Source organism: Salvelinus fontinalis, unplaced genomic scaffold, assembly GCF_029448725.1.
Source record: "Salvelinus fontinalis isolate EN_2023a unplaced genomic scaffold, ASM2944872v1 scaffold_0286, whole genome shotgun sequence".
NCBI lineage: Eukaryota > Metazoa > Chordata > Actinopteri > Salmoniformes > Salmonidae > Salvelinus > Salvelinus fontinalis.
In genome coordinates this window covers 13,380-32,818 of record NW_026600495.1, presented here as the reverse complement: position 1 = coordinate 32,818, position 19,439 = coordinate 13,380, and the positions used below count along the sequence as shown (strand labels likewise).

Genomic DNA, 19,439 nt, shown 5'->3' with positions numbered 1-19,439 from the left:
ACAGAGTCAATGTGGAGGTTATATACAGGGGGTACCGGTACAGAGTCAATGTGGAGGCTATATACAGGGGGAACTGGTACAGAGTCAATGTGGAGGCTATATACAGGGGGTACCGGTACAGAGTCAATGTGGAGGCTATATACAGGGGGTACCGGTACAGAGTCAATGTGGAGGCTATATACAGGGGGTACCGGTACAGAGTCAATGTGGAGGCTATATACAGGGTTTACCGGTACAGAGTCAATGTGGAGGCTATATATAGGGGGTACCGGTACAGAGTCAATGTGGAGGCTATATACAGGGTATTACGGTACAGAGTCAATGTGGAGGCTATATACAGGGTGTACCGGTACAGAGTCAATGTGGAGGCTATATACAGGGTGTTACGGTACAGAGTCAATGTGGAGGCTATATACAGGGGGAACTGGTACAGAGTCAATGTGGAGGCTATATACAGGGTGTTACGGTACAGAGTCAATGTGGAGGCTATATACAGGGTGTTACGGTACAGGGTCAATGTGGAGGCTATATACAGGGTGTTACGGTACAGAGTCAATGTGGAGGCTATATACAGGGGGTACTGGTACAGAGTCAATGTGGAGGCTATATACAGGGGGAACCGGTACAGAGTCAATGTGGAGGCTATATACAGGGGGTACCGGTACAGAGTCAATGTGGAGGCTATATACAGGGGGAACCGGTACAGAGTCAATGTGGAGGCTATATACAGGGTTTACCGGTACAGAGTCAATGTGGAGGCTATATACAGGGGGTACCGGTACAGAGTCAATGTGGAGGTTATATACAGGGGGTACCGGTACAGAGTCAATGTGGAGGCTATATACAGGGGGAACTGGTACAGAGTCAATGTGGAGGCTATATACAGGGGGTACCGGTACAGAGTCAATGTGGAGGCTATATACAGGGGGTACCGGTACAGAGTCAATGTGGAGGCTATATACAGGGGGTACCGGTACAGAGTCAATGTGGAGGCTATATACAGGGTTTACCGGTACAGAGTCAATGTAGAGGCTATATACAGGGGGTACCGGTACAGAGTCAATGTGGAGGTTATATACAGGGTGTTACGGTACAGAGTCAATGTGGAGGCTATATACAGGGTGTTACGGTACAGAGTCAATGTGGAGGCTATATACAGGGGGTACCGGTACAGAGTCAATGTAGAGGCTATATACAGGGGGTACCGGTACAGAGTCAATGTGGAGGCTATATACAGGGTGTTACGGTACAGAGTCAATGTGGAGGCTATATACAGGGTGTACCGGTACAGAGTCAATGTGGAGGCTATATACAGGGTGTTACGGTACAGAGTCAATGTGGAGGCTATATACAGGGGGTACTGGTACAGAGTCAATGTGGAGGCTATATACAGGGTGTTACGGTACAGAGTCAATGTGGAGGCTATATACAGGGTGTTACGGTACAGAGTCAATGTGGAGACTATATACAGGGTGTTATGGTACAGAGTCAATGTGGAGGCTATATACAGGGGGTACTGGTACAGAGTCAATGTGGAGGCTATATACAGGGGGTACCGGTACAGAGTCAATGTGGAGGTTATATACAGGGGGTACCGGTACAGAGTCAATGTGGAGGCTATATACAGGGGGAACTGGTACAGAGTCAATGTGGAGGCTATATACAGGGGGTACCGGTACAGAGTCAATGTGGAGGCTATATACAGGGGGTACCGGTACAGAGTCAATGTGGAGGCTATATACAGGGGGTACCGGTACAGAGTCAATGTGGAGGCTATATACAGGGTTTACCGGTACAGAGTCAATGTGGAGGCTATATACAGGGGGTACCGGTACAGAGTCAATGTGGAGGCTATATACAGGGTATTACGGTACAGAGTCAATGTGGAGGCTATATACAGGGGGTACCGGTACAGAGTCAATATGGAGGCTATATACAGGGTGTTACGGTACAGAGTCAATGTGGAGGCTATATACAGGGGGTACCGGTACAGAGTCAATGTAGAGGCTATATACAGGGGGTACCGGTACAGAGTCAATGTGGAGGTTATATACAGGGTGTTACGGTACAGAGTCAATGTGGAGGCTATATACAGGGTGTTACGGTACAGAGTCAATGTGGAGGCTATATACAGGGGGTACCGGTACAGAGTCAATGTAGAGGCTATATACAGGGGGTACCGGTACAGAGTCAATGTGGAGGCTATATACAGGGTGTTACGGTACAGAGTCAATGTGGAGGCTATATACAGGGTGTACCGGTACAGAGTCAATGTGGAGGCTATATACAGGGTGTTACGGTACAGAGTCAATGTGGAGGCTATATACAGGGGGAACTGGTACAGAGTCAATGTGGAGGCTATATACAGGGTGTTACGGTACAGAGTCAATGTGGAGGCTATATACAGGGTGTTACGGTACAGAGTCAATGTGGAGGCTATATACAGGGTGTTACGGTACAGAGTCAATGTGGAGGCTATATACAGGGTGTTACGGTACAGGGTCAATGTGGAGGCTATATACAGGGTGTTCCGGTACAGAGTCAATGTGGAGGCTATATACAGGGGGTACCGGTACAGAGTCAATGTGGAGGCTATATACAGGGGGTACCGGTACAGAGTCAATGTGGAGGCTATATACAGGGGGTACCGGTACAGAGTCAATGTGGAGGCTATATACAGGGGGTACTGGTACAGAGTCAATGTGGAGGCTATATACAGGGGGAACCGGTACAGAGTCAATGTGGAGGCTATATACAGGGGGTACCGGTACAGAGTCAATGTGGAGGCTATATACAGGGGGTACTGGTACAGAGTCAATGTGGAGGCTATATACAGGTGGTACCGGTACAGAGTCAATGTGGAGGCTATATACAGGTGGTACCGGTACAGAGTCAATGTGGAGGCTATATACAGGGGGTACCGGTACAGAGTCAATGTGGAGACTATATACAGGGGGAACCGGTACAGAGTCAATGTGGAGGCTATATACAGGGTGTTACGGTACAGAGTCAATGTGGAGGCTATATACAGGGGGTACCGGTACAGAGTCAATGTAGAGGCTATATACAGGGGGTACCGGTACAGAGTCAATGTGGAGGTTATATACAGGGTGTTACGGTACAGAGTCAATGTGGAGGCTATATACAGGGTGTTACGGTACAGAGTCAATGTGGAGGCTTTATACAGGGGGTACTGGTACAGAGTCAATGTAGAGGCTATATACAGGGGGTACCGGTACAGAGTCAATGTGGAGGCTATATACAGGGTGTTACGGTACAGAGTCAATGTGGAGGCTATATACAGGGTGTACCGGTACAGAGTCAATGTGGAGGCTATATACAGGGTGTTACGGTACAGAGTCAATGTGGAGGCTATATACAGGGGGTACTGGTACAGAGTCAATGTGGAGGCTATATACAGGGTGTTACGGTACAGAGTCAATGTGGAGGCTATATACAGGGTGTTACGGTACAGAGTCAATGTGGAGGCTATATACAGGGTGTTACGGTACAGAGTCAATGTGGAGGCTATATACAGGGTGTTACGGTACAGAGTCAATGTGGAGGCTATATACAGGGTGTTCCGGTACAGAGTCAATGTGGAGGCTATATACAGGGGGTACTGGTACAGAGTCAATGTGGAGGCTATATACAGGGGGAACCGGTACAGAGTCAATGTGGAGGCTATATACAGGGGGTACCGGTACAGAGTCAATGTGGAGGCTATATACAGGGGGTACCGGTACAGAGTCAATGTGGAGACTATATACAGGGTGTACCGGTACAGAGTCAATGTGGAGGCTATATACAGGGTGTACCGGTACAGAGTCAATGTGGAGGCTATATACAGGGGGTACTGGTACAGAGTCAATGTGGAGGCTATATACAGGTGGTACCGGTACAGAGTCAATGTGGAGGCTATATACAGGTGGTACCGGTACAGAGTCAATGTGGAGGCTATATACAGGGGGTACCGGTACAGAGTCAATGTGGAGACTATATACAGGGTGTACCGGTACAGAGTCAATGTGGAGGCTATATACAGGGTGTTATGGTACAGAGTCAATGTGGAGACTATATACAGGGTGTTATGGTACAGAGTCAATGTGGAGACTATATACAGGGGGTACTGGTACAGAGTCAATGTGGAGGCTATATACAGGGGGTACCGGTACAGAGTCAATGTGGAGGCTATATACAGGGGGTACCGGTACAGAGTCAATGTGGAGGCTATATACAGGGGGTACCGGTACAGAGTCAATGTGGAGGCTATATACAGGGGGAACCGGTACAGAGTCAATGTGGAGGCTATATACAGGGTGTTACGGTACAGAGTCAATGTGGAGGCTATATACAGGGGGAACCGGTACAGAGTCAATGTGGAGGCTATATACAGGGTGTTACGGTACAGAGTCAATGTGGAGGCTATATACAGGGTGTTACGGTACAGAGTCAATGTGGAGGCTATATACAGGGTGTTACGGTACAGAGTCAATGTGGAGGCTATATACAGGGGGTACCGGTACAGAGTCAATGTGGAGGCTATATACAGGGGGTACCGGTACAGAGTCAATGTGGAGACTATATACAGGGTGTACCGGTACAGAGTCAATGTGGAGGCTATATACAGGGTGTACCGGTACAGAGTCAATGTGGAGGCTATATACAGGGGGTACTGGTACAGAGTCAATGTGGAGGCTATATACAGGTGGTACCGGTACAGAGTCAATGTGGAGGCTATATACAGGTGGTACCGGTACAGAGTCAATGTGGAGGCTATATACAGGGGGTACCGGTACAGAGTCAATGTGGAGACTATATACAGGGTGTACCGGTACAGAGTCAATGTGGAGGCTATATACAGGGTGTTATGGTACAGAGTCAATGTGGAGACTATATACAGGGTGTTATGGTACAGAGTCAATGTGGAGACTATATACAGGGGGTACTGGTACAGAGTCAATGTGGAGGCTATATACAGGGGGTACCGGTACAGAGTCAATGTGGAGGCTATATACAGGGGGTACCGGTACAGAGTCAATGTGGAGGCTATATACAGGGGGTACCGGTACAGAGTCAATGTGGAGGCTATATACAGGGGGAACCGGTACAGAGTCAATGTGGAGGCTATATACAGGGTGTTACGGTACAGAGTCAATGTGGAGGCTATATACAGGGGGAACCGGTACAGAGTCAATGTGGAGGCTATATACAGGGTGTTACGGTACAGAGTCAATGTGGAGGCTATATACAGGGTGTTACGGTACAGAGTCAATGTGGAGGCTATATACAGGGTGTTACGGTACAGAGTCAATGTGGAGGCTATATACAGGGTGTTACGGTACAGAGTCAATGTGGAGGCTATATACAGGGTGTTACGGTACAGAGTCAATGTGGAGGCTATATACAGGGTGTTACGGTACAGAGTCAATGTGGAGGCTATATACAGGGTGTTACGGTACAGAGTCAATGTGGAGGCTATATACAGGGGGTACCGGTACAGAGTCAATGTGGAGGCTATATACAGGGGGTACCGGTACAGAGTCAATGTGGAGGCTATATACAGGGGGTACCGGTACAGAGTCAATGTGGAGGCTATATACAGGGGGAACCGGTACAGAGTCAATGTGGAGGCTATATACAGGGTGTTACGGTACAGAGTCAATGTGGAGGCTATATACAGGGGGAACCGGTACAGAGTCAATGTGGAGGCTATATACAGGGTGTTACGGTACAGAGTCAATGTGGAGGCTATATACAGGGTGTTACGGTACAGAGTCAATGTGGAGGCTATATACAGGGTGTTACGGTACAGAGTCAATGTGGAGGCTATATACAGGGTGTTACGGTACAGAGTCAATGTGGAGGCTATATACAGGGTGTTACGGTACAGAGTCAATGTGGAGGCTATATACAGGGTGTTACGGTACAGGGGGTACCACACGTTACGACCCTTACAGCACGTTTCAACTTCTCTCCCTCTCTGTCGATGCCAGGCCCCGCCCCACTGCGGTACTCCGTCAGGCCACGCCCCAACCCACTGCGGTGCTGCGTCAGGCCACGCCTCACTGCGGTGCTCCGTCAGGCCACGCCCCAACCCACTGTGGTACTCTGTCAGGCCACGCCCCGACCCACTGCGGTACTCTGTCAGGCCACGCCCCGACCCACTGCGGTACTTTGTCAGGCCACGCCCCACCCCACTGCGGTACTCCGTCAGGCCCCGCCCCGCCCCACTGCGGTACTCCGTCAGGCCACGCTACGCCCCACTGCGGTACTCCGTCAGGCCCCGCCCCACTGCGGTACTCCGTCAGGCCACGCCCCACTGCGGTGCTCCGTCAGGCCACGCCCCGCCCCACTGCGGTACTCCATCAGGCCCCGCCCCACTGCGGTGCTCCGTCAGGCCACGCCCCACTGCGGTACTCTGTCAGGCCACGCCCCACTGCGGTGCTCCGTCAGGCCACGCCCCACCCCACTGCGGTGCTCCGTCAGGCCACGCCCCACCCCACTGCGGTGCTCCATCAGGCCACGCTCCGCCCCACTGCGGTACTCTGTCAGGCCACGCTTACCGACCCACTGCGGTACTCCGTCAGGCCACGCCCCACTGCGGTACTCCGTCAGGCCACGCCCCAACCCACTGCGGTACTCCGTCAGGCCACGCCCCGCCCCACTGCGGTGCTCCGTCAGGCTCCGCCCCACTGTGGTGCTCCGTCAGGCCACGCCCCACCCCACTGCGGTACTCTGTCAGGCCACGCCCCAACCCACTGCGGTGCTCCGTCAGGCCACGCCCCACTGCGGTACTCCGTCAGGCCACGCCCCACTGCGGTACTCCGTCAGGCCACGCCCCAACCCACTGCGGTGCTCCGTCAGGCCACGCCCCACTGCGGTACTCCGTCAGGCCACGCCCCACCCCACTGCGGTGCTCCGTCAGGCCACGCCCCACCCCACTGCGGTACTCCGTCAGACCACGCCCCACTGCGGTGCTCCGTCAGGCCACGCCCCGCCCCACTGCGGTACTCCGTCAGGCCACGCTATGCCCCACTGCGGTGCTCCGTCAGGCCACGCCCCGCCCCACTGCGGTACTCCGTCAGGCCCCGCCCCACTGCGGTGCTCCGTCAGGCCACGCTCCGCCCCACTGCGGTGCTCCGTCAGGCCACGCCCCACCCCACTGCGGTGCTCCGTCAGGCCACGCCCCAACCCACTGTGGTGCTCCGTCAGGCCACGCCCCACTGCGGTACTCCCACGGTTGGAGCATCTCTTGTTGTTGATTCATATCTATTTTCGTTCCGCCTGTCCCCCCGTTACTGTCACGCAGTGACCCGTTTCTGTGGATGGGTTCTTTCAAGTAGGCGCATCTATTTTAAACACATTTAATACCCAACATTCCTTTCAGATCCTCGCCACAGAGAGGTCCTGGAGAATTCACTCAGTCACAGACTAGAACTAATACAGACTAGAGCCAACTGTAGTCACAGACTAGAGCCAACTGTAGTCACAGACTAGAGTCAACTGTAGTCACAGACTAGAGTCAATTGCAGTCACAGACTAGAGTCAATACAGACTAGAGCCAACTGTAGTCACAGACTAGAGTCAACTGTAGTCACAGACTAGAGTCAATACAGACTAGAGCCAACTGTGGTCACAGACTAGAGCCAACTGTAGTCACAGACTAAAGCCAACTGTAGTCACAGACTAGAGCCAACTGTAGTCACAGACTAGAGCCAACTGTAGTCACAGACTAGAGCCAACTGTAGTCACAGACTAGAGCCAACTGTAGTCACAGACTAGAGCCAACTGTAGTCACAGACCAGAGCCAACTGTAGTCACAGACTAGAGCCAACGGTAGTCACAGACTAGAGCCAACGGTAGTCACAGACTAGAGCCAACTGTAGTCACAGACTAGAGCCAACGGTAGTCACAGACTAGAGACAACTGTAGTCACAGACTAGAGCCAACTGTAGTCACAGACTAGAGTCAACTGTAGTCACAGACTAGAGCCAACTGTAGTCACAGACTAGAGCCAACTGTAGTCACAGACTAGAGCCAACTGTAGTCACAGACTAGAGCCCACTGTAGTCACAGACTAGAGACAACTGAAGTCACAGACGAAAGCCAATATAGACTATAGCCAACTGTAGTCACAGACTAGAGCCAACTGTAGTCACAGACTAGAGCCAACTGTAGTCCCAGACTAGAGCCAACTGTAGTCCCAGACTAGAGCCAACTGAAGTCACAGACTAGAGCCAACTGAAGTCACAGACTAGAGCCAACTGAAGTCACAGACTAGAGCCAACTGAAGTCACAGACTAGAACCAAAACAGACTAGAGCCAACTGTAGTCACAGACTAGAGTCAACTGAAGTCACAGACTAGAGCCAACTGTAGTCACAGACTAGAGCCAACTGTAGTCACAGACTAGAGCCAACTGTAGTCACAGACTAGAGCCAACTGTAGTCACAGACTAGAGCCAACTGTAGTCACAGACTAGAGCCAACTGTAGTCACAGACTAGAGCCAACTGTAGTCACAGACTAGAGCCAAAACAGACTAGAACCAACTGTAGTCACAGACTAGAACCAATACAGACTAGAACCAACTGTAGTCACAGACTAGAACCAATACAGACTAGAGCCAACTGTAGTCACAGACTAGAGCCAACTGTAGTCACAGACTAGAGCCAACTGTAGTCACAGACTAGAACCAATACAGACTAGAACCAACTGTAGTCACAGACTAAAACCAATACAGACTAGAGCCAACTGTAGTCACAGTCTTTAGCCAACTGTAGTCACAGACTAGAGCCAACTGTAGTCACAGACTAGAACCAATACAGACTAGAACCAACTGTAACTGTCTTGTTCAGTCATTGAGGGGTCAGGGTTAGGTGTTATAGTTCAGCTGTTGAGGGGTCAGGGTTAGGTGTTATAGTTCAGCTGTTGAGGGGTCGGGGTTAGGTGTTATAGTTCAGCTGTTGAGGGGTCAGGGTTAGGTGTTATAGTTCAGTCATTGAGGGGTCGGGGTCAGGTGTTATAGTTCAGCTGTTGAGGGGTCAGGGTTAGGTGTTATAGTTCAGCTGTTGAGGGGTCAGGGTTAGGTGTTATAGTTCAGCTGTTGAGGGGTCAGGGTTAGGTGTTATAGTTCAGTCATTGAGGGGTCAGGGTTAGGTGTTATAGTTCAGCTGTTGAGGGGTCAGGGTTAGGTGTTATTGTTCAGTCATTGAGGGGTCAGGGTTAGGTGTTATAGTTCAGTCATTGAGGGGTCAGGGTCAGGTGTTATAGTTCAGCTGTTGAGGGGTCAGGGTCAGGTGTTATAGTTCAGACATTGAGGGGTCAGGGTCAGGTGTTATAGTACCGTCATTGAGGGGTCAGGGTTAGGTGTTATAGTTCAGTCATTGAGGGGTCAGGGTTAGGTGTTATAGTTCAGCTGTTGAGGGGTCAGGGTCAGGTGTTATAGTTCAGCTGTTGAGGGGTCAGGGTTAGGTGTTATAGTTCAGTCATTGAGGGGTCAGGGTTAGGTGTTATTGTTCAGTCATTGAGGGGTCAGGGTCAGGTGTTATAGTTCAGTCATTGAGGGGTCAGGGTCAGGTGTTATAGTTCAGTCATTGAGGGGTCAGGGTCAGGTGTTATAGTTCAGCTGTTGAGGGGTCAGGGTCAGGTGTTATAGTTCAGCTGTTGAGGGGTCAGGGTCAGGTGTTATAGTTCAGCTGTTGAGGGGTCAGGGTCAGGTGTTATAGTTCAGCTGTTGAGGGGTCAGGGTTAGGTGTTATAGTTCAGTCATTGAGGGGTCAGGGTCAGGTGTTATAGTTCAGTCATTGAGGGGTCAGGGTTAGGTGTTATAGTTCAGTCATTGAGGGGTCAGGGTTAGGTGTTATAGTACCGTCATTGAGGGGTCAGGGTTAGGTGTTATAGTTCAGTCATTGAGGGGTCAGGGTTAGGTGTTATAGTTCAGCCATTGAGGGGTCAGGGTTAGGTGTTATAGTACCGTCATTGAGGGGTCAGGGTTAGGTGTTATAGTTCAGTCATTGAGGGGTCAGGGTTAGGTGTTATAGTTCAGTCATTGAGGGGTCAGGGTTAGGTGTTATAGTTCAGCTGTTGAGGGGTCAGGGTTAGGTGTTATAGTTCAGCCATTGAGGGGTCAGGGTTACGTGTTATAGTTCAGTCATTGAGGGGTCAGGGTTAGGTGTTATAGTTCAGCCATTGAGGGGTCAGGGTTAGGTGTTATAGTTCAGCCATTGAGGGGTCAGGGTTAGGTGTTATAGTTCAGCTGTTGAGGGGTCAGGGTTAGGTGTTATAGTTCAGCTGTTGAGGGGTCAGGGTTAGGTGTTATAGTTCAGTCATTGAGGGGTCAGGGTTAGGTGTTATAGTTCAGCTGTTGAGGGGTCAGGGTTAGGTGTTATAGTTCAGCTGTTGAGGGGTCAGGGTTAGGTGTTATAGTTCAGCCATTGAGGGGTCAGGGTTAGGTGTTATAGTTCAGTCATTGAGGGGTCAGGGTTAGGTGTTATAGTTCAGCCATTGAGGGGTCAGGGTCAGGTGTTATAGTTCAGCTGTTGAGGGGTCAGGGTTAGGTGTTATAGTTCAGCTGTTGAGGGGTCAGGGTCAGGTGTTATAGTTCAGCTGTTGAGGGGTCAGGGTTAGGTGTTATAGTTCAGTCATTGAGGGGTCAGGGTTAGGTGTTATAGTTCAGTCATTGAGGGGTCAGGGTCAGGTGTTATAGTTCAGCTGTTGAGGGGTCAGGGTTAGGTGTTATAGTTCAGTCATTGAGGGGTCAGGGTTAGGTGTTATAGTTCAGTCATTGAGGGGTCAGGGTTAGGTGTTATAGTTCAGTCATTGAGGGGTTAGGGTCAGGTGTTATAGTTCAGCTGTTGAGGGGTCAGGGTTAGGTGTTATAGTTCAGCTGTTGAGGGGTCAGGGTTAGGTGTTATAGTTCAGTCATTGAGTTGTCAGGGTTAGGTGTTATAGTTCAGTCATTGAGGGGTCAGGGTTAGGTGTTATAGTTCAGTCATTGAGGGGTTAGGGTCAGGTGTTATAGTTCAGCTGTTGAGGGGTCAGGGTTAGGTGTTATAGTTCAGTCATTGAGGGGTCAGGGTCAGGTGTTATAGTTCAGTCATTGAGGGGTCAGGGTTAGGTGTTATAGTTCAGTCATTGAGGGGTCAGGGTTAGGTGTTATAGTTCAGTCATTGAGGGGTCAGGGTCAGGTGTTATAGTTCAGTCATTGAGGGGTCAGGGTTAGGTGTTATAGTTCAGCTGTTGAGGGGTCAGGGTCAGGTGTTATAGTTCAGCCATTGAGGGGTCAGGGTTAGGTGTTATAGTTCAGTCATTGAGGGGTTAGGGTCAGGTGTTATAGTTCAGCTGTTGAGGGGTCAGGGTTAGGTGTTATAGTTCAGTCATTGAGGGGTCAGGGTTAGGTGTTATAGTTCAGTCATTGAGGGGTCAGGGTTAGGTGTTATAGTTCAGTCATTGAGGGGTCAGGGTTAGGTGTTATAGTTCAGCCATTGAGGGGTCAGGGTCAGGTGTTATAGTTCAGCTGTTGAGGGGTCAGGGTTAGGTGTTATAGTTCAGCTGTTGAGGGGTCAGGTTTAGGTGTTATAGTTCAGCCATTGAGGGGTCAGGGTTAGGTGTTATAGTTCAGTCATTGAGGGGTCAGGGTTAGGTGTTATAGTTCAGCTGTTGAGGGGTCAGGGTCAGGTGTTATAGTACCGTCATTGAGGGGTCAGGGTTAGGTGTTATAGTTCAGTCATTGAGGGGTCAGGGTTAGGTGTTATAGTTCAGTCATTGAGGGGTCAGGGTTAGGTGTTATAGTTCAGCCATTGAGGGGTCAGGGTTAGGTGTTTCAGTTCAGCTGTTGAGGGGTCAGGGTTAGGTGTTATAGTTCAGCTGTTGAGGGGTCAGGGTTAGGTGTTATAGTTCAGCTGTTGAGGGGTCAGGGTTAGGTGTTATAGTTCAGTCATTGAGGGGTCAGGGTTAGGTGTTATAGTTCAGTCATTGAGGGGTCAGGGTTAGGTGTTATAGTTCAGCTGTTGAGGGGTCAGGGTCAGGTGTTTCAGTTCAGCTGTTGAGGGGTCAGGGTTAGGTGTTATAGTTCAGCTGTTGAGGGGTCAGGGTCAGGTGTTATAGTTCAGACATTGAGGGGTCAGGGTTAGGTGTTATAGTTCAGACATTGAAGGGTCAGGGTTAGGTGTTATAGTTCAGACATTGAGGGGTCAGGGTCAGGTGTTATAGTACCGTCATTGAGGGGTCAGGGTTAGGTGTTATAGTTCAGTCATTGAGGGGTCAGGGTTAGGTGTTATAGTTCAGCCATTGAGGGGTCAGGGTTAGGTGTTATAGTTCAGCTGTTGAGGGGTCAGGGTTAGGTGTTATAGTTCAGTCATTGAGGGGTCAGGGTTAGGTGTTATAGTTCAGTCATTGAGGGGTCAGGGTCAGGTGTTATAGTTCAGCTGTTGAGGGGTCAGGGTTAGGTGTTATAGTTCAGTCATTGAGGGGTCAGGGTTAGGTGTTATAGTTCAGCTGTTGAGGGGTCAGGGTTAGGTGTTATAGTTCAGTCATTGAGGGGTTAGGGTCAGGTGTTATAGTTCAGTCATTGAGGGGTCAGGGTTAGGTGTTATAGTTCAGTCATTGAGGGGTCAGGGTTAGGTGTTATAGTTCAGTCATTGAGGGGTCAGGGTTAGGTGTTATAGTTCAGTCATTGAGGGGTCAGGGTTAGGTGTTATAGTTCAGTCATTGAGGGGTTAGGGTCAGGTGTTATAGTTCAGCTGTTGAGGGGTCAGGGTTAGGTGTTATAGTTCAGTCATTGAGGGGTCAGGGTTAGGTGTTATAGTTCAGTCATTGAGGGGTCAGGGTTAGGTGTTATAGTTCAGTCATTGAGGGGTCAGGGTCAGGTGTTATAGTTCAGTCATTGAGGGGTCAGGGTTAGGTGTTATAGTTCAGCTGTTGAGGGGTCAGGGTCAGGTGTTATAGTTCAGCCATTGAGGGGTCAGGGTTAGGTGTTATAGTTCAGTCATTGAGGGGTCAGGGTTAGGTGTTATAGTTCAGCCATTGAGGGGTCAGGGTTAGGTGTTATAGTACCGTCATTGAGGGGTCAGGGTTAGGTGTTATAGTTCAGTCATTGAGGGGTCAGGGTTAGGTGTTATAGTACCGTCATTGAGGGGTCAGGGTTAGGTGTTATAGTTCAGTCATTGAGGGGTCAGGGTTAGGTGTTATAGTTCAGTCATTGAGGGGTCAGGGTTAGGTGTTTCAGTTCAGCTGTTGAGGGGTCAGGGTTAGGTGTTATAGTTCAGTCATTGAGGGGTCAGGGTTAGGTGTTATAGTTCAGTCATTGAGGGGTCAGGGTTAGGTGTTATAGTTCAGCTGTTGAGGGGTCAGGGTCAGGTGTTTCAGTTCAGCTGTTGAGGGGTCAGGGTTAGGGGTTATAGTTCAGCTGTTGAGGGGTCAGGGTCAGGTGTTATAGTTCAGCTGTTGAGGGGTCAGGGTTAGGTGTTATAGTTCAGCTGTTGAGGGGTCAGGGTTAGGTGTTATAGTTCAGCTGTTGAGGGGTCAGGGTCAGGTGTTATAGTTCAGCTGTTGAGGGGTCAGGGTTAGGTGTTATAGTTCAGTCATTGAGGGGTCAGGGTCAGGTGTTATAGTTCAGTCATTGAGGGGTCAGGGTTAGGTGTTATAGTTCAGCTGTTGAGGGGTCAGGGTCAGGTGTTATAGTTCAGCTGTTGAGGGGTCAGGGTCAGGTGTTATAGTTCAGCTGTTGAGGGGTCAGGGTTAGGTGTTATAGTTCAGTCATTGAGGGGTCAGGGTTAGGTGTTATAGTTCAGCCATTGAGGGGTCAGGGTTAGGTGTTATAGTTCAGTCATTGAGGGGTCAGGGTTAGGTGTTATAGTTCAGCTGTTGAGGGGTCAGGGTTAGGTGTTATAGTTCAGCTGTTGAGGGGTCAGGGTTAGGTGTTATAGTTCAGCTGTTGAGGGGTCAGGGTTAGGTGTTATAGTTCAGTCATTGAGGGGTCAGGGTTAGGTGTTATAGTTCAGCTGTTGAGGGGTCAGGGTTAGGTGTTATAGTTCAGTCATTGAGGGGTCAGGGTTAGGTGTTATAGTTCAGCTGTTGAGGGGTCAGGGTTAGGTGTTATAGTTCAGCTGTTGAGGGGTCAGGGTTAGGTGTTATAATTCAGTCATTGAGGGGTCAGGGTTAGGTGTTATAGTTCAGTCATTGAGGGGTCAGGGTCAGGTGTTATAGTTCAGCCATTGAGGGGTCAGGGTTAGGTGTTATAGTTCAGTCATTGAGGGGTCAGGGTCAGGTGTTATAGTTCAGCCATTGAGGGGTCAGGGTTAGGTGTTATAGTTCAGTCATTGAGGGGTCAGGGTTAGGTGTTATAGTTCAGTCATTGAGGGGTCAGGGTTAGGTGTTATAGTTCAGCTGTTGAGGGGTCAGGGTTAGGTGTTATAGTTCAGTCATTGAGGGGTCAGGGTTAGGGTCAGGTGTTATAGTTCAGCCATTGAGGGGTCAGGGTCAGGTGTTATAGTTCAGTCATTGAGGGGTCAGGGTCAGGTGTTATAGTTCAGCCATTGAGGGGTCAGGGTTAGGTGTTATAGTTCAGTCATTGAGGGGTCAGGGTCAGGTGTTATAGTTCAGCCATTGAGGGGTCAGGGTTAGGTGTTATAGTTCAGTCATTGAGGGGTCAGGGTTAGGTGTTATAGTTCAGTCATTGAGGGGTCAGGGTCAGGTGTTATAGTTCAGTCATTGAGGGGTCAGGGTTAGGTGTTATAGTTCAGCTGTTGAGGGGTCAGGGTCAGGTGTTATAGTTCAGCTGTTGAGGGGTCAGGGTTAGGTGTTATAGTTCAGCTGTTGAGGGGTCAGGGTTAGGTGTTATAGTTCAGTCATTGAGGGGTCAGGGTTAGGTGTTATAGTTCAGCCATTGAGGGGTCAGGGTTAGGTGTTATAGTTCAGTCATTGAGGGGTCAGGGTTAGGTGTTATAGTTCAGCTGTTGAGGGGTCAGGGTTAGGTGTTATAGTTCAGCTGTTGAGGGGTCAGGGTTAGGTGTTATAGTTCAGCTGTTGAGGGGTCAGGGTTAGGTGTTATAGTTCAGTCATTGAGGGGTCAGGGTTAGGTGTTATAGTTCAGCTGTTGAGGGGTCAGGGTTAGGTGTTATAGTTCAGTCATTGAGGGGTCAGGGTTAGGTGTTATAGTTCAGCTGTTGAGGGGTCAGGGTTAGGTGTTATAGTTCAGCTGTTGAGGGGTCAGGGTTAGGTGTTATAATTCAGTCATTGAGGGGTCAGGGTTAGGTGTTATAGTTCAGTCATTGAGGGGTCAGGGTCAGGTGTTATAGTTCAGCCATTGAGGGGTCAGGGTTAGGTGTTATAGTTCAGTCATTGAGGGGTCAGGGTCAGGTGTTATAGTTCAGCCATTGAGGGGTCAGGGTTAGGTGTTATAGTTCAGTCATTGAGGGGTCAGGGTTAGGTGTTATAGTTCAGCTGTTGAGGGGTCAGGGTTAGGTGTTATAGTTCAGCTGTTGAGGGGTCAGGGTCAGGTGTTATAGTTCAGCCATTGAGGGGTCAGGGTCAGGTGTTATAGTTCAGCCATTGAGGGGTCAGGGTTAGGTGTTATAGTTCAGTCATTGAGGGGTCAGGGTTAGGTGTTATAGTTCAGCTGTTGAGGGGTCAGGGTTAGGTGTTATAGTTCAGTCATTGAGGGGTCAGGGTTAGGGTCAGGTGTTATAGTTCAGCCATTGAGGGGTCAGGGTCAGGTGTTATAGTTCAGTCATTGAGGGGTCAGGGTCAGGTGTTATAGTTCAGCCATTGAGGGGTCAGGGTTAGGTGTTATAGTTCAGCTGTTGAGGGGTCAGGGTTAGGTGTTATAGTTCAGTCATTGAGGGGTCAGGGTTAGGTGTTATAGTTCCGTCATTGAGGGGTCAGGGTTAGGTGTTATAGTTCAGCTGTTGAGGGGTCAGGGTTAGGTGTTATAGTTCAGCTGTTGAGGGGTCAGGGTTAGGTGTTATAGTTCAGTCATTGAGGGGTCAGGGTTAGGTGTTATAGTTCCGTCATTGAGGGGTCAGGGTTAGGTGTTATAGTTCAGCCATTGAGGGGTCAGGGTTAGGTGTTATAGTTCAGCTGTTGAGGGGTCAGGGTTAGGTGTTATAGTTCAGTCATTGAGGGGTCAGGGTTAGGTGTTATAGTTCAGCTGTTGAGGGGTCAGGGTTAGGTGTTATTGTTCAGCTGTTGAGGGGTCAGGGTCAGGTGTTGGGTCTATAGTTCAGCTGTTGAGGGGTCAGGGTTAGGTGTTATAGTTCAGCTGTTGAGGGGTCAGGGTTAGGTGTTATAGTTCAGCTGTTGAGGGGTCAGGGTTAGGTGTTATAGTTCCGTCATTGAGGGGTCAGGGTTAGGTGTTATAGTTCAGCCATTGAGGGGTCAGGGTTAGGTGTTATTGTTCAGCTGTTGAGGGGTCAGGGTCAGGTGTTATAGTTCAGCTGTTGAGGGGTCAGGGTTAGGTGTTATAGTTCAGTCATTGAGGGGTCAGGGTCAGGTGTTATAGTTCAGCTGTTGAGGGGTCAGGGTTAGGTGTTATAGTTCAGCTGTTGAGGGGTCAGGGTCAGGTGTTATAGTTCAGCCATTGAGGGGTCAGGGTTAGGTGTTATAGTTCAGCTGTTGAGGGGTCAGGGTTAGGTGTTATAGTTCAGTCATTGAGGGGTCAGGGTTAGGTGTTATAGTTCAGTCATTGAGGGGTCAGGGTTAGGTGTTATAATTCAGCTGTTGAGGGGTCGGGGTTAGGTGTTATAGTTCAGTCATTGAGGGGTCAGGGTTAGGTGTTATAATTCAGCTGTTGAGGGGTCGGGGTTAGGTGTTATAGTTCAGCTGTTGAGGGGTCAGGGTTAGGTGTTATAGTACCGTCATTGAGGGGTCAGGGTTAGGTGTTATAGTTCAGTCATTGAGGGGTCATGCAGGTGTTATAGTTCAGCTGTTGAGGGGTCAGGGTCAGGTGTTATAGTTCAGCCATTGAGGGGTCAGGGTCAGGTGTTATAGTTCAGCTGTTGAGGGGTCAGGGTCAGGTGTTATAGTTCAGCTGTTGAGGGGTCGGGGTCAGGTGTTATAGTTCAGCTGTTGAGGGGTCAGGGTCAGGTGTTATAGTTCAGCTGTTGAGGGGTCGGGGTTAGGTGTTATAGTTCAGCTGTTGAGGGGTCAGGGTTAGGTGTTATAGTTCAGTCATTGAGGGGTCAGGGTTAGGTGTTATAGTTCAGTCATTGAGGGGTCAGGGTCAGGTGTTATAGTTCAGCTGTTGAGGGGTCGGGGTTAGGTGTTATAGTTCAGCTGTTGAGGGGTCAGGGTTAGGTGTTATAGTTCAGCTGTTGAGGGGTCGGGGTTAGGTGTTATAGTTCAGCTGTTGTTGGTCTCTCATTCCATGTGGGTGTCATTCATTCATGGACGAGAAATCACACTGAACGTTGCAGATAGAAATATATAATAGACAGTACAGGAATGGTGTCTGTCAGCTATCTAACAGACAATCACGACACATTTCTAGCTGATCGGGATACGTCCTGTAACGTCACGTCCTTTTGAACAGACTCCTGGCTTGGTGACTGCCTTGGAGGGAGGAATGACGGAAGCGATAGAGGAAGGAAGGGGAGCTGTCAATTGGTCCATATGGGGACGGATCTGAAGCCTGTGTGCATCTAAGCAATTTTTGCGTGTTTCTTGTATTAGTATTTTATTAGGATCCCCAGCTACTGTTTAAAGCAGCAACAGCTACTCTACCTGCGGACCACGAACGACTTCGTGCAGCGCCGACCCGTCTATAATGTATACCTGAGAGAGAATGCGATGCATGCCTCACTCAAGAGACTAGATAGATAGGGCTTTATTAAACTATAGGTCTATAGCTGAACAAATGACAGGCTATGTCTGTAGGCTAGTGGTGGTAGCCTAGGCCTATGGGCTTGGGAGCCAGGCACAGATAAAACAATGTAGCCTAATGATATTGTGCCTGAAAACCTCTATCACAATTCTCCCTTTTGAGATTAAGCCCAGACAATTATTTAAGAATACCAGCCATTGTATTTACTGTAGCTGTTTTGATCAGCTATCATCACCTAAAAGAACTCTACCCCGATAAAAGCACCGACAAAACAAAGATTCGTTAACCGAAATCTACCTGTGTGGCTTTGTGGAACTGCTTTTTCAGCCCCGCGACAGACATCGCTCCGGTTCGACCAGACGACCTCGCGCGTTTACCGGTAATCCACAATTCTTCGGCCTCTGGGTTTCAAAACAACGACTATAATCCGCCTTTCTTCATTTCATTCTTTCTTTCTTGCTATCAACTGTTCGTCGTTCCGTAGACTAACCTAGCCTACCGTGGTGTCCTCTCTATAAAGTGACCGAGGTAAAATTCGTTTTATATTGGATATTCGGGTTTCTCTCTTCAACAGCTATTGAACCAAGCATGCCATGACTATGAAGATGGCATATTCTGAATCAAGGATAGATGCAGAAAAATCCACACCTTTTAAAAAAAACAATAAAATAATACGATTTCAGATTTCAAACTTCAATGGCTCTTTCACAAAGCATGTCATGACAATGATACTGAATGATACTGAGTCAGGGGAGGATGGACAAAAATCCACTGCTTTTTTGTTGTTGTTGAAATTTCATTATTTATTTTACGCTTTCAATCTTCAATAGCTATTAGACAAAGTGTGCCGTGACGAGATAGATATATATATATATTGTAATGAAACAAGCAGGGAGCAGGTCTCGAACCCTCGACTTTCTAGCCTGAAGTCCAGCGCGCTATCGACTGTGCTGCAAAAGCATTCTCCAGCGGCAGAGTAGATATCCGCGTTTATAAACCCAGGGTCGTTACAGTATTCTGTTCATAGACTTCTGATCTATCGACTGTGCATGCTCAGAGTGCGGGAGAGTTGATTTCCGCGCTCATAAACCCAGGGTCGTTACAATATATATATATATATATAGTCATGGCACACTTTGTCTAATAGCTATTGAAGATATATATATATATATATATATATATATATATATATATATATATATATATATATATATATATATATATATATATAAAGTAGTCATGACATGAATGGTCCAATAGCTATTAACCTAATATCCACGGAATATCCTACGTAAAACCAATTTTACCTCGGTAATACGCCGATTGAGTTCATTCCAAGTGGCATTCTACAGTTGTGGCAGCGCGCATGTGCATGAGAGGAAGTTGCTGTCCGTGAGCTAGGTGATCACCTGATGGTTTTTCTATATTCTTCTACTAGCCTATGATAAGAGGGAGATCGAGATGTGCACATTTATTAGCTAAACATTTTGAGAAGAATATGCATTTTGGAAAGAGAGATCGAGAGACAGAGAGAGACAGAGAGAGAGAGACAGAGACACAAAGACAGGGAGAGAGACAGAGACATAGAGCAAGAGAGACAGAGACAGGGAGACAGAGA

General features: G+C 48.8%; 1 protein-coding gene across 1 annotated transcript in view; it reads right to left on the bottom strand.

The window, feature by feature from the left end:
- The window catches only part of LOC129845393 (endophilin-A1-like), an 84,418-nt gene extending 65,879 nt beyond the window's left edge, over positions 1 to 18,539 (bottom strand). Inside the window, exon 1 of the mRNA XM_055913306.1 lies at positions 18,119 to 18,539. Coding sequence (XP_055769281.1) covers positions 18,119 to 18,163 — 45 coding nt within the window. The 5' untranslated portion in view covers positions 18,164 to 18,539. The remainder of the gene's footprint in view (positions 1 to 18,118) is intronic.
- Between the last annotated feature and the right edge of the window lie 900 nt (positions 18,540 to 19,439).